At 40.2% G+C, this 13,373-nt stretch overlaps 1 protein-coding gene across 2 annotated transcripts in view; it reads left to right on the plus strand.

The window, feature by feature from the left end:
• The window catches only part of epha6 (eph receptor A6), a 201,576-nt gene that overhangs the window by 60,105 nt on the left and 128,098 nt on the right, over window positions 1–13,373 (plus strand). For both annotated transcript variants that reach the window (XM_019882472.1, XM_019882473.1), the window contains exon 3: window positions 11,037–11,700. In XM_019882472.1, the coding sequence (XP_019738031.1) occupies window positions 11,055–11,700 (646 nt within the window). In that variant the 5' untranslated portion in view covers window positions 11,037–11,054. The remainder of the gene's footprint in view (window positions 1–11,036; window positions 11,701–13,373) is intronic.

The following is a 13,373-nucleotide window of genomic DNA, read 5'->3' on the forward strand; positions in this document are numbered from 1 at the left end:
TTTCAAACTCAAAACCAATACATGTGTGCAAAAGGGAGCCCACAAACAAGATTAATACAAAGAAAAAAATTAAAAAGCATTCTTTTTTTTTGTTTGTTTTTAACCACCCATTTTTTTTCAGAAATCACAGATAAACATTCAATATATGTTTTTCTTCATGAAAAACGTGGAGGAAACGGGGAAAACAAATCCTAAACCCAAACATTAAACAGTATTGGGGCTGGGGGGAGGGATGTGGGGGGATTCACTGTTCAGCAGTTTTGTGCCTTGAATTTATTCATCCATCCATTTCCTAAACCGCTTCTTTTTATAAGGGTCGCGGGTATGCTGGAGCCTATCCCAGCTGTCTTTGGGCAGTAGGCGGGGTACACCCTGAACTGCTTGCCAGCCAGTCGCAATACAAACTTTGAAAAGACATTAATAAGCGCAAAATAAAGTGTGTAACGTTTAATTATGCACACAAACTTCTCTAAATCTTATCTGAATTTAACGTGAGAGTCTCCTACTGAAGCACTCAACAGTGTATTCTGTTCGGCAGGGGTCTGATGAAATGTAAAATATGTACAGTAAATTGCTGCTGTTGAGTTCCCACCTTGGAAAATATATGAATATGTGTAAAAATGAAGACAATTTGAGAAATACGCAGTAGATGTATTTGCCAATCTACTCAGAGAAAAAGAAAGGTCACATTCCCTTCCCATCACGAGGCTTTTGAACTTTTTTTTTTTTATGATTCCCGCAATTCAACCAAACACAGTGATAAGGCAAAGTGACGGTTTTCAAAAGATTAAAATCAATGCTATGCAAAACTGTGATAAATGAAGAAACCCAAATGTCAAAAGTGTCGACCTGAGCACAGTGCTGTGTTTCTAGACATATGAACAGGATGACTTGATTGGTTGATTTTTGACCCAACAAAAACATTACAAACACGGAACCCAACAAATGTCTCATTTGAACCAACAATTTGGTTACCGTTGTAAAAAAATAACCCAGAATTTTGACCCAATACAAACGATCCAAAAATTGAGTAAATGAAATAACCCAACTGTTTTGAGAGTGTCTGAAAAATGACATTTTTTAAGAGGACATATTTTGCACATATCCACATATTATGTCCATATATAAAATAGCATTTGTGTCATACATCTGGTTAGGAAGTGGATGGTCCTTAAGTTGACCATTCCTGGTTTAAATCTTCGTCATATTTGGATAGAGAATTTAATTGTTTACATTTTCTCATTTCCTCTTTTTTTTTTTTTTTTATCACACCTTTGCTCATCTTTTTTTTTTTGTTTTGTCGGTCAGCTTGAGGCCTTATCAGTTATAGAAAGATTGGCTCCTTTTCCCAAACGATATGGGGTTGCTTGAAGAATACTGACATTCTTGCATGACAGTATGTCTTCCGCATACGTGTTTTGTGCGCAGTGATGGGAAAGGGAAACATCTTGTTTCCATCTCGGCTCGCTTCTCTCAGTCCTTTTGGATCCTGCCCTATAAGAGAGAGTGGGCCTGGGTATTTGGGGTCAGAGCTTGGTGCCTGTTAGAGGGATACGATTTCACTGGGGTCGAACGATTAGTCTGGCAAGCTTTCTGAAATGCACTTAACATATTATATAGTCAGAAGATGCTGAAAGCTGCGCTTTACCACTTGCGCTCTCTGGCTATGCATCTTCTGCTCCCTCTGGCCTAATTGATCGAACAGACCAGACAATCCCATATTGTCTGCGCTCATTTCCAGTCAAGCTAGTTTAGCTCCTGCACACTGGAGTCAGGAGGCTTTGGGCAGAAAAGACGTCTCTCCTCACTTCACCAGAAAGGCAGACAGGCACAAGTGAGCCATCAAAACATCAAAAATATATATTTTTCCCCTCCCCATCACTGCATGCCTTTTCGTAGGAAGAAACACACATTTGTTAAAAAGGATTACAAATCTATTTGACCAGTTAATATAAACTGTAATGGATGTGTGGGACATTGGCCCAAAGAGAATATGTGTTACAGATTTACTGAAAAATCATTGATGAAGAAGTAGCTATGTTCCAATGGGAATTTTCTCATTGTGCGATAATATCAATTTTATGCTTTTATTGAGGTGTGAGTACAGTTTGAATCCCTAGAGCCAAGTGTATTTGATTTACGAAATCACATCCACTTGAGCATATTTTAAAAATGGTCTGTGCTGGTACAATCTGTCAATGTACCGGGTTCTACTTGGTTTCAAACATTTACTGAAGCACCACTGAGGCAGGTGGGTGGTGGGAGGGGGTGGGGGCAGTTATTTCCAAAGCAGCTTGAAAGAAACAAACAGAACAAGAGGTTGTTCTTCTGCCTAACTGCTCTATGACAAAATCTAATGAGAAATATCTTAGAATACGTCTGAAATTGCTTCATATTTCTTAACAATCTTTGGCCCTATGACAGAATTGTTTTTTTGTCCGTTTTTATTTTCCTTTAGTATCAATTTTGACCTTTGCTTTAAATTGAATTCCAAGGATTGTTGACTGTAACTGTAAAACCAGTACTTCAACTAATCCCTTCTAAAAGCATCTCAGCCTTTTTACAATTGCATCCTCTTCTAGAAGTGTTTGTTTGTTTTTATGTAATTATTTCCTCAAATGAGCACTTAGGCTTTTCTCACCCTGACAGTCTTGCGGTCTTTGCCTATTTATCTTTGACTCGCTGTCCTGTTTGTCAGCACCTCCATGTCACTTCTTTCTTTGTTTTCATTTCATCTCTCGCCTTCTCTCCGACAGCTTTTTTCTCCACAAGTGAGTGGCAGGTGGAGAAAACGCCAAGACGGTACGCTGTGGATTTGTTTGTGTTGTCCCTTCAAAGCAGCGCTGTACTCAAGCGCACACTGAAGATACTGTACATAATGAGCTGACCCTAAAACAACGATACACACTATGCACTGCGTCTTTCAAGATAGGGAATCAAAAGGTAGTAAATGCTGATGTGTGCTTTGAAGGGAAGGAACGATACAAATGCAAAAAGAATGTGTTTGTTTTTCTCTACGAAGGTTTTACCGTCTTTATCGAAGTGTATATTATTTTAGAATGTGTGCAGCCCAGTCGCTAGAACAGCTTTAACTATAAATATAATTTTGTGTCCAATTAAATTGAACTGATTAAGGTTCAAGAGGAAACGAGAGAGAATGAGAACGCAATGACCTTTTCGAGACTTGAGGAAGCTGAAGTTGTCTCCATCATTGACTCGAGCGTTTGACTACACTTGCGAGTTAGAAGTGCAGATTTGAAGATCTACTGTACATAAACGCTTTTTAAAGGTCTGCTGCCGGGTGCAGTTGCTACGGGAAATCGTCTCATATCAGTTTTTCTTATTTCTGTAAATGCCAACACCATTAACATTCACGAAAAGCCCCAAGCAAGCTTTTAATAAGATACACGGATCCCTTTTTTTGTTTGGAATATAAGAAAAGGATAACTCAACTTTTAATTAATGTTCTGTATTGACTGTATGTGTTCGTGCTGCATGCTTTCCTCTACCTGGAAGGCCCGGTCTTTTCGAAACTTTATAATATGTGTGTGTGTGTGTGTGTGTGTGTGTGTGTGTGTGTGTGTGTGTGTGCGTGTGTGTGTGTGTGTGTGTGTGTGTGTGTGTGTGTGTGTGTACGTGTGTACGTGTGTGTGAGTGTGTGTGTGTGTGTGTGTGTGTGTGTGTGTGCGCGCGTGCGTGCGTGTGTGTTTCACGACTGTGCAGCCATCACTTTGATCTTACATCAATCAGAGGATGCTCATCACACATTGACGTTCTTGCCTCTGCATCTCTGGCAAAAATAGATATGTAAAACAACGAGCTCTTCATTTTCCCACGCATATTTTGTCAAAGCTGCTGGTGGGCTGGCACTGGGCCGGGCGAAAGGTCACTTGTTTGTATCCGCAGATGAGGAGTCACCCAGTTGGAGTGGAGATGAATGGCTCATCACCATTTAGGCAAATTAGATCAAAAATGGTGATAAGAATGAGAGTTAACCAGTTTTTTTTCAGCGTAAAACAGTTTACCGGCTATTAAACAGGTATGATTATTTTATGTATGACTATTTTTCTTGCTACACTATCACATGAACAAATTCTGCTCAGTTAAATGAATTGTTTTGATGAATGAGAGGGCAATCAAACACACTGACATTTTCATTTTTGTGGATGTTTTGGGAAATTTCGGTTTGACAAAACATTCTGCCACTGTGGCGCAATTCATGTTTCTGTTAAATGCCTTACAGTGACGCATACTGTGATGGCATTGGCCAGCCCTTTACTTAGAGTTCATGCAATGAATTCAATCATGGTCAATTTCTATGCAAATCATCATAGTAGACTTGATCACTGATCATGATGTGATGATAAAGTCCCTGTGAAATGAAAACAAATGTGTTCTGAATTCAATAACTTTGTCAAATTGTAATTTTAAAAAAATCACCAAGCGGCTTCGAAATTGTGAAAAATCAAGCCGTTCCCTCTGCTCTTAAATGCTGTATGTCCGCTGAATGTGATGAAACCACTCCACACTCGACTGTCAATCAAATATCACTTCTACAACCTGGAAAAGTGGATGCTACTTTGTCGAGTATGCATTTGCATTTCTACATTTTGAACTGCAAAAAGTATATCCACTTAAAGCCGGCGGTGGCTCGAAGATATCCGTCTGAGCACTGGCTATCGCATCTAACAGGGAGGCAGGGTGTACTGAACAACATTTCTGAACAAAAACACTTACAAGGGTACTCTGGAAAAACTTAATCGAAAGCACGAAAAAAGTCCTGAATAGATCACAATTCACACTAACACCAAAACAAAAGGAAATAAAACACCTCCATGAGAAACAAAACAATGTGACAGCAACAACGATCCAACAAAGACTAACAAAACCCATGGAACTCAATACAAGCAAGACACAAAAGGGTGGAGGGAGCTGATTGAATCAGACAATGGACCAAGGTGGTGACAAGGTGAAAACAAAACCTAGCGAGAATTACAGAAAAAGCACATGAGGAAACCAATCCAAATGAAATCTAAACAAATCAGAATTATGACAATTGTATTTAAAAACAAATCTCTGAATCCACTTGACACGGTCTGTAATGTTACTGTAACAACTTGCAGCAGATGTGGTCTCGTAACACTCCTTGGATGACTCACAGCACTGGTTCTAATTTGGCTTTAACAACAACACAAAAGTGCATTTCGTTTTATACATGTGAAATGAACAAATTATATTTCAACTGAAAGGCAGATTATTAATAACATAATTTGTTAATATGTAATTGTTTTGTCCCTGTAGTCGTGTAAATACATTTTTCGGTGCCCCAGATATCCAAAACCCCACCCTTGAAAACATCTTTCGCTACCCAGCTAGCATCCCCCCCCCCCTTTTTTTTTGTCAACCATAATATGGTTGCTCAAAGCTATAAGATATTTTTGATGCTTTCTGGATGATATTGTAGCAGTCAACATAGTACTAAATGATGTAATTATTTAATCTGATAACATGTTTTAATCAAGTGTACAACACAGACACAAGGTTAATTAAGCATCATCTCTGTCGAGCAAAGTCGCTATGGCAATGGTAACTATGAAAGGGTACCTCCCTTTTGCTGTCTTACGCCACACCAATTTAATTACATATGTGAAGCTGCAAGGCCAATTAATATTGCTTTGCAGCAATCAATAACATCTTGATAGGTGGTCTTGCACATTGCCCTCGGCTGGTAACACATACTCAGTCGTGATCAGCTTTCTGTGTTTTTTTTTTTGTCTTGTCTCTGTTGTCCCTGCATGAAACCAAGACTCAGACAAAGAGACACCCGCAGGATACAGTTCAAATAAAAACAATCTTTACTCAAGAGCCCGACACCGAAATGCCGTTGGCAGGAACAACCCAAAACATAAAAGGACAGACCACCCCCAAAAAAAAAAATCGCCCCAAAATTGGATAGTGAAGCTAACTCGGAACCTGAAAGCTATCTGCTTTTCTGTTTCTTCTCTTGTCTCATATCTGAGCACTGTGGCTATTTGCTGAAAGAAGGAATAATTTCAGTGGAGTTGTTGTTGTTTTAAAACTATTTATTTTGCCGTTGTATATTTTTAGAACTACGACAACTGAGGATTTGAAGAAAGTACAGAACCATTCATTTGGTCTCGGGTCAATAAGCTGATCTTTACTATGTTTAATACGATAAACACAAGGCAGCGCAAATGCTTCTACAATCCCTGAATAAAATTAAAAAAGAAAATGATGAATTGGTCACATCTAAAAAAGTTTCCTTCTAGAGAGAATATTTATTGCACGTCATAAATGTAAGCCGTATATAATGCTTGACAAAATTGTAATGCTCTTGGTCGTCATTTCTGTAGATTTCACACCATGATCAAAATATGGTTAGAGTGAAAAAAAAAAAAACACACTTTTTTGCCAGTTTAGTTTATTCACGTGGAATACTGTCGGTGCCATACACCGAAGGGGGAAAAAAAAAAAAAGAAAAAAACACACTTATCAGCTCAACCTGAGCAGGCCTTAAAGGGTAATATGGGCTGAACTCTATCTTCAGTGCCCTTTGGAGGATGGCTAAGGCCTTGACCAACCAGGTGTCACTTCTGTGAGAACACTCTTGAGATCACCATAGCGATGACTGATGGCTGTTCTGGCTCCACCCTGCCGGCTAGCCATTTACGGTGATGGATGTTGGAATGAGAGGAGCGCAGGGTCTTTTGGATTTCATTTGCTCGCCGCTGTTCACTTGCCATTATTGATTTAGAGGTGTACTGGTAATAGGTAGTGGGACACCGCGTGTGTGCGTGTGTGTGTGTGTGTGTGTGTGTGTGTGTGTGTGTGTGTGTGTGTGTGTGTGTGTGTGTGTGTGCGCGTGTGTGTGTGTGTGTGCGCGCTCTAAAAAGAAAGTGATGCATTGATAACCACTATCCCTAAATGTCATATCATCCTCACATTTAAAACATCAGACATAACCATTATACTGCCATTACGAATGTTTGCTTCGTAGCGTCTTTATTTTTGTATTTCTTATTTGCCGGGTTTTGCTGATGTGGATCAAAATCAGACAGTCAAAGCCCAACAAGGGGCCAGCTTGAGTGCGAGCCCTGCTCTGCAATTACAGTATTCTATGGTGTCCAAAAATGTCTTTTGATGCTAGGAAATAATTCAGTTTAAAAAAAATAAATAAAAAAGGAAAAACAGAAGTCTGGCAAAAACAGAAGGATCTATTTTCGTGAACAGCAAAAATTCAGCGGGCATGTGGAACATTTCTGCATGAAGATTTGTTCGACACGATGATGGTAGTTTGACAGAGCATGCGCCATGGATATGCAAGAGAGAGGGCTGCACCGCGGTGGGTGTGGTTACAGCCGACTTCAAGCTTGACCAATTAGTGTTTCATTTCATTCCTTTTAAATGCAGCTGTAGTGCGTTCAACTCTGTTGGAATAAGTCTAGAGCTCGAGCTAATGCTTATTTTAAGGTCGATAATTTTTTTATTAATCGATTAATCTGATTTAAAAAAAAAACGTATTTCCATTCATTTATTTAAAAAGAGCACATAACAAATTATCAGGCCTCAGCAATGCATGAACATCCCAGCGCTCCTTGTCAGAGATTTTCTCGGACAAAGTTAAAGAAATGACTCGGCACACAGGAAAATTGTCTTCAATATCGGCGGGAGGGGGATCTCTGAGAGCGAACGACGGTAGTTGCTCCGATGATCACACTCTCGAGCTCCCTTCCCGCCAATTCCGACTTTTATTGTAACATACAAGGAAAACACTGCCCCCGACATTTGCATACCGCACCCCCGGTCCGGCCCCTCGGTAGTGATTGGTTACCTGAGTTTAAGCTTTGAACCACCAGTACATTGGCGCCTTTCTGTCTGGTCCACACTGTATCAACATGTTGCAGACTTCGCGGACGACAAATGTCGCCTGGGCGCGACGGGTGTTCTCAACTCGTCTTTTGTTGTTCAACCGCTGTTCCCAAATTATTCATTCCCCTTTTGTGACCGAGTTTCGCCCCCTCCCCTGTGATTGCCCACCTGCATTGACGTGCTAATTGTGGACTTCAACAGCCCTCCGGCCAGGTGGCCGGCGCCTTTGTGCACAGGCATTTGGAAGTGCTGGATACGCGCCCAAACGTTTAGATGTGTCCAAATTAAATGAAACTTTAAACATGATACAATTTTGCTCATAAATTCCTCTAACACTCCTACAGTGATACATTTTCAACAAATGATTTCAATCTATCTCGTCTATCTGTGATGCGCATTACAAAGAAGTATGGTGGATCCTCTTTTTTACATAGTAATGGATTTAATCAATACCACCTATCATGTATATAAGGTCACAGGGAAACGAGAGTCTGTCCCTGCTGACGTTGGGTGAGAGATGCGCATACCTACAGCAGATCATCAATCTACCACATCAAACTATTCACGCATGAATGCCACCAGGGAATTGTGACCCCGTGACAAAAATTTACTGTGAGCCCCTCCACTCCAATGCTACAAATCGAATATACTGTTTCCTCAGGGCCCTCTCAGTCATGGGCCCTTATGATCGTTATCATTGAATTTATTTAGTTTGAAAGGCTTGTTGGGATCCTCACCTGTATTGCAAAATGTTTTGTTCAGTCTTACGTTTCTTTTGAGCCTGAGTAACATGAAGTACAGCCCAATGGGATGCCTGCAGTGATTATGATGCTCCAAAACTAATGAAAATGAGAGCCAAATATCACAGTGAACTTGAAAGTCCAGTCTGGAGTTTGCCTGCAAGCTCTCACACACACACACACACACACACACACACACACACACACACACACACACACACACACACACACACACACACACACACACACACACACACTTAATTCTTATTGTTTTGCTCATAAACTCACAGAGCTGCCATCAAGTTCCCCAATGATTGCACGCTCTTCATTCATCTCCCTACACCTATTACTGTACCTACCGTGTGGGTGTGTGTTTCCATAGGTGCACGTTCTAAAAGTGAACGTTTTTCTGCCATCACAGAGGGAGACTGGCGCTGAATAAAAATATCTCAATCGCAGTGACAGTCACAACACACACACACACACACGCACACACACACACGCACACACACTCATCGGTGGTACATGTGTATAGCACAGAAAAAGACCAAGTGAAGAAATCTTTCAGTCCACGCCTGAGTTATGGGAAAAGAGGGATGAGAAAGATGAGGGAAACTGATGGAGAGAAAATATATATCGCAAGGTAATTAGATTTTTCTAATCCAAACATGGTGAGGTATCTTTAATCTACAGTCATTCTGCTCTTTTGAAGCCAAAGACAAGACAAGACAATTACTGGTAATAACAGTAAGCCTCAGTTTGGAATGCATTTAAAAATCCAAGGTCAGATATACGTTTGCAAGGTCATAATTTCGTGTAAATACGGGGGGGGGGGGGTTCATGTTGTGTATATGAGGTGAAATTCACATACAGAAACCATCGTTATGCCTATCCTGGCAATTTCAGCCAGCAATGTACACTTTAATGCTGTAATGAGGAATATGAAAGTATGGAAAACAGGTTCTGAGCTATTTTATACATGCTCATCAATGAACATCAATGTATACTGGGCTGTATATTAACATGAATTTATGTTCTGACATACCTAGGAGGTCACGCTTTTTACTAGAACATTTATGTGAAGTACTTGCCGGATGAAAAGAGGTTAAAGAGGGCTAAAACCCATGTAGTCTAACAAATTTCTTTTTTATTAAAGACAGCTGTCTAATATTAAGAATGACTTGAGTTTTATAAGATACTAGATGATATCCTCAATCCCCCTCTGACCTAGTCGTGATGCGCTATAATAAACTATTCTAAGGGAGAGTCGCTAAGGGCTCTGTCTGACATTGCTACATTGCTTTTTAGTTTGGGGGGGAAGGGGTTCACTGGCTTGCTCTGTTGTCCTTCAGCAACTGCTGGAGAACACAATTTTTATTTCCTCACTTAGCACAGCTGTTATTATCATGCCAAAGATTTGAAAATATTTGACCAAGTGAAAACGTATACATTATTGTGTAGGTCAGCGACAGGATCAACTGCTTAATATGTTGTATCATGTGCTCCTTTATCTGTTTCCAATTACATAATTGGAGGGACTCAGCAAAGCAAAAAGACAGATGAAAAATATTCTCCAAATTCTAGCGATACGTGTGATGGATGAGCTCCATGTCATATATTTTGTGTATTTACATGCATTGTGTGTATTTAAAGCTTTCAGCTGTCTGTTCATAATATGAGTTTTATTGGCCCAATTTCAAATTGGATTGTTTCCGAGTACTGACTCAAGTACCTTAAGTTGACAGCTCTGCTCTGGGCTACTTAATGTAAAAGAACAGTTAAACTATAAACAGCCCATAGGTTGGAATTAATCATACATACAGTGTAACATGGTCACCCAGTTTGTGCATGGGCAATTTTTGGCAGCTCCAGAGAAAGTCAGTTAAAATAACTTATTGTTGGATGATTGATGAAGGGAATATTAGTGAACCTAATAATGGATATCCTTGGCATTGAAGGGAACCCTTGCATCTCCAAAACCATTACTTTTCAGGAACCACTCGTCCCCATGTCCCCCAAAAAATGATGTTTGTAGTGCTGCGAATGTTATATTGTCAAAGACAGCAAGCCATTTTCGGCTGGTGAGTAATTGGTTTAAAAAAAAAAAAAAAAAAAAAAAAACGCAAGAGCACCGACAAATAGTATCCATTTGTGGAAAAATATTAAATCAATCAAATTTTGACATAAGAGGTTTCCGGCTGACAATGACAATATACAAAGGCAAATATTACCCAACGGTCTGAATTTTTTTTTTTTCACCTATCAGAGACATTTCTTCGGCTCATCGGAACACTTGTGTCAACATTTTAACCCCACATGAGATTAGGATGATGTGTATTTAAATTGATGTTATTTAAATTGTTGTTTTCTTCTCTTCTACCCAAAACTCTTATTTTCCCTCCATAGTGGGATGCCATCACAGAGATGGATGAGCACAATCGGCCCATTCATACCTTTCAGGTGTGCAACGTGATGGAGCCCAACCAGAACAACTGGCTTCGATCCAACTGGATTTCTCGACAAGCAGCCCAAAAAATCTATGTGGAGCTTCGCTTCACCTTACGCGACTGCAACTCCATCCCTTGGGTTTCTGGCACGTGCAAGGAGACCTTCAACCTCTTTTATTATGAGACTGATGAGGCACATGGCGTAAAATTCAAACCTGCTCAATACACTAAGATCGACACCATTGCCGCAGATGAGAGCTTCACTCAGATGGATCTCGGAGACCGCATTCTGAAGCTCAACACTGAGGTGCGCGAGGTGGGACCCATGACCAAGAATGGCTTTTATCTTGCATTCCAGGACATTGGGGCCTGCATCGCTTTGGTCTCAGTGAGAGTCTACTACAAGAAATGCCCTTTCACATTGAGAAACCTGGCCTCGTTTCCAGACACGGTGCCTCGTGTGGACTCATCCTCATTGGTGGAGGTGAGGGGGGCATGCATTGACCATGCTGAAGAAAGGGACACACCCAAGCTCTTCTGTGGAGCTGATGGGGACTGGTTAGTCCCCCTTGGAAGATGCGTCTGCAGCGTCGGGTATGAGGAGATCGCCGGCTCCTGCATTGGTAAGTTTACTCTTATTCCCCATGACTTTCAGATAACGTCAAGAAAACCCACTACGACTTCCTACCCATGACGTATTTATAAGTCTTTACGGTTGTTTTGAGCCGTAGAGTACAGAAGGGTCTGACGCAGCCTCTGCCTCAGGATCAGGTGTAAGGGATCAGCCAGGAGCATGCTGCAGATAGAAGTAGAGGGGGAGGGATTCATGGGCGGAGTTGTGGAGTCGCGTAGAGTTGGGCGGAGTAGTGTGTACTTAGTAGCGATTTGAACTAATAGCGATGGGGAAATTAAAACAATTAAGGTTGTGAAGGGGAAGGGGAAGAAAATTTTCCACCATGATGAGGGAGATGGATTTGCTGAAAGCAGTAGCATGCTAAAGTAAGAAGCAGCCATTAAAGAGGCAGAAAAAAATATGCATTAATTGCAGGGTGACGGGGACGCACACATGCACGAGCACAAAATTGCAGAGTGGAGGGAATACACGTTTTTCCTGAGAAAATGGATATTTGATGAAATTTAGCTATTGCCTAATGCCGATTGCTCAAGAACGGATAAAAACAACTCACAATATTCATATTTTGTTGTGGGCTTGACTCCAGCACACCTGCGAACCTAATAAAACCTAGCAGTTATCGGGAATGGATGAATGAATGTGATCAATATCATATCATAATCTTTTTACACTTAATATATTCAATGAGACATCAGCAATTTTGAAAAATAGATGAATAGTGTGGATCAATGACCTAACCAGATGGCTATATCCACCCAACCTGTTCATACGATATTTAAAACAAATCTATCTACTTCAATGGATATGTGTGATTTTTTTTTTTAATCTAGTTAAACAATTGTTCTTTACCTCCAGAGTTTTTGTTTGTTTTTGTTTCACAACGTGCTGCCTTCTGCTGCTTCTGAACTGCCTTCCTTCATTTTTTTGCCTCCATCTTATTACTTGCTGCTTAGCTTGTCGAGGTTGACATGACAGCTAATGTCATTTGGGACCTGTGCAGGGTTGATAGTACACCCTAAAGATCTTTTCTGGTATCGACAGATAGATATAGATCAGCGGTCGGCAACCTTTGACACCGAAAGAGCCATTTGAACCCGGTTTCCACGGAAAAGAAAACACTGGGAGCCGCACATCTAAAATGAAAAAAAAAAACTTCTACTACTTTACCACAGCATGTTTCTTATGAAATCCACGTGCTACAGAGAAAATTACATTTTATTCATTTAATGAACACATTTTGAACATTTTGAATTCTTGAAAAATAATAACAATGAATGTCTCTTTCAAATAAATTAAAAAGCTGAATTTAAATTGTCCATGTAGCAAACGAAAGCAGAAAAATGCCATGAGGCGTCATCCTTATATCCATTTATCTTATCTAAAATGAAGATAACACTGTATATATTGCTTTTTCTTACCTTTACACTTTGTATAAACAACTATAGTGTGGTTATGTCTTATGAAGTGCTACGGAGAAAATTAAATTTTACCGATGTAATGAACACATTTTCCTGAGCGGCCACAAAGCTTGCATATGTAGTTGAATTTGCAGACTTCACCCACTTCTTGAATTGATTTTTCGTCCGGTCAGCCTTCTGCATCAGTTCCGAAACAGCTTTTTTCCTCTCTTCTCCCTCTGGATATTTTTCAGCAAAGGCTCTG

Source organism: Hippocampus comes, unplaced genomic scaffold (assembly GCF_001891065.2).
Source record: "Hippocampus comes isolate QL1 unplaced genomic scaffold, H_comes_QL1_v1.1 scaffold111, whole genome shotgun sequence".
NCBI lineage: Eukaryota > Metazoa > Chordata > Actinopteri > Syngnathiformes > Syngnathidae > Hippocampus > Hippocampus comes.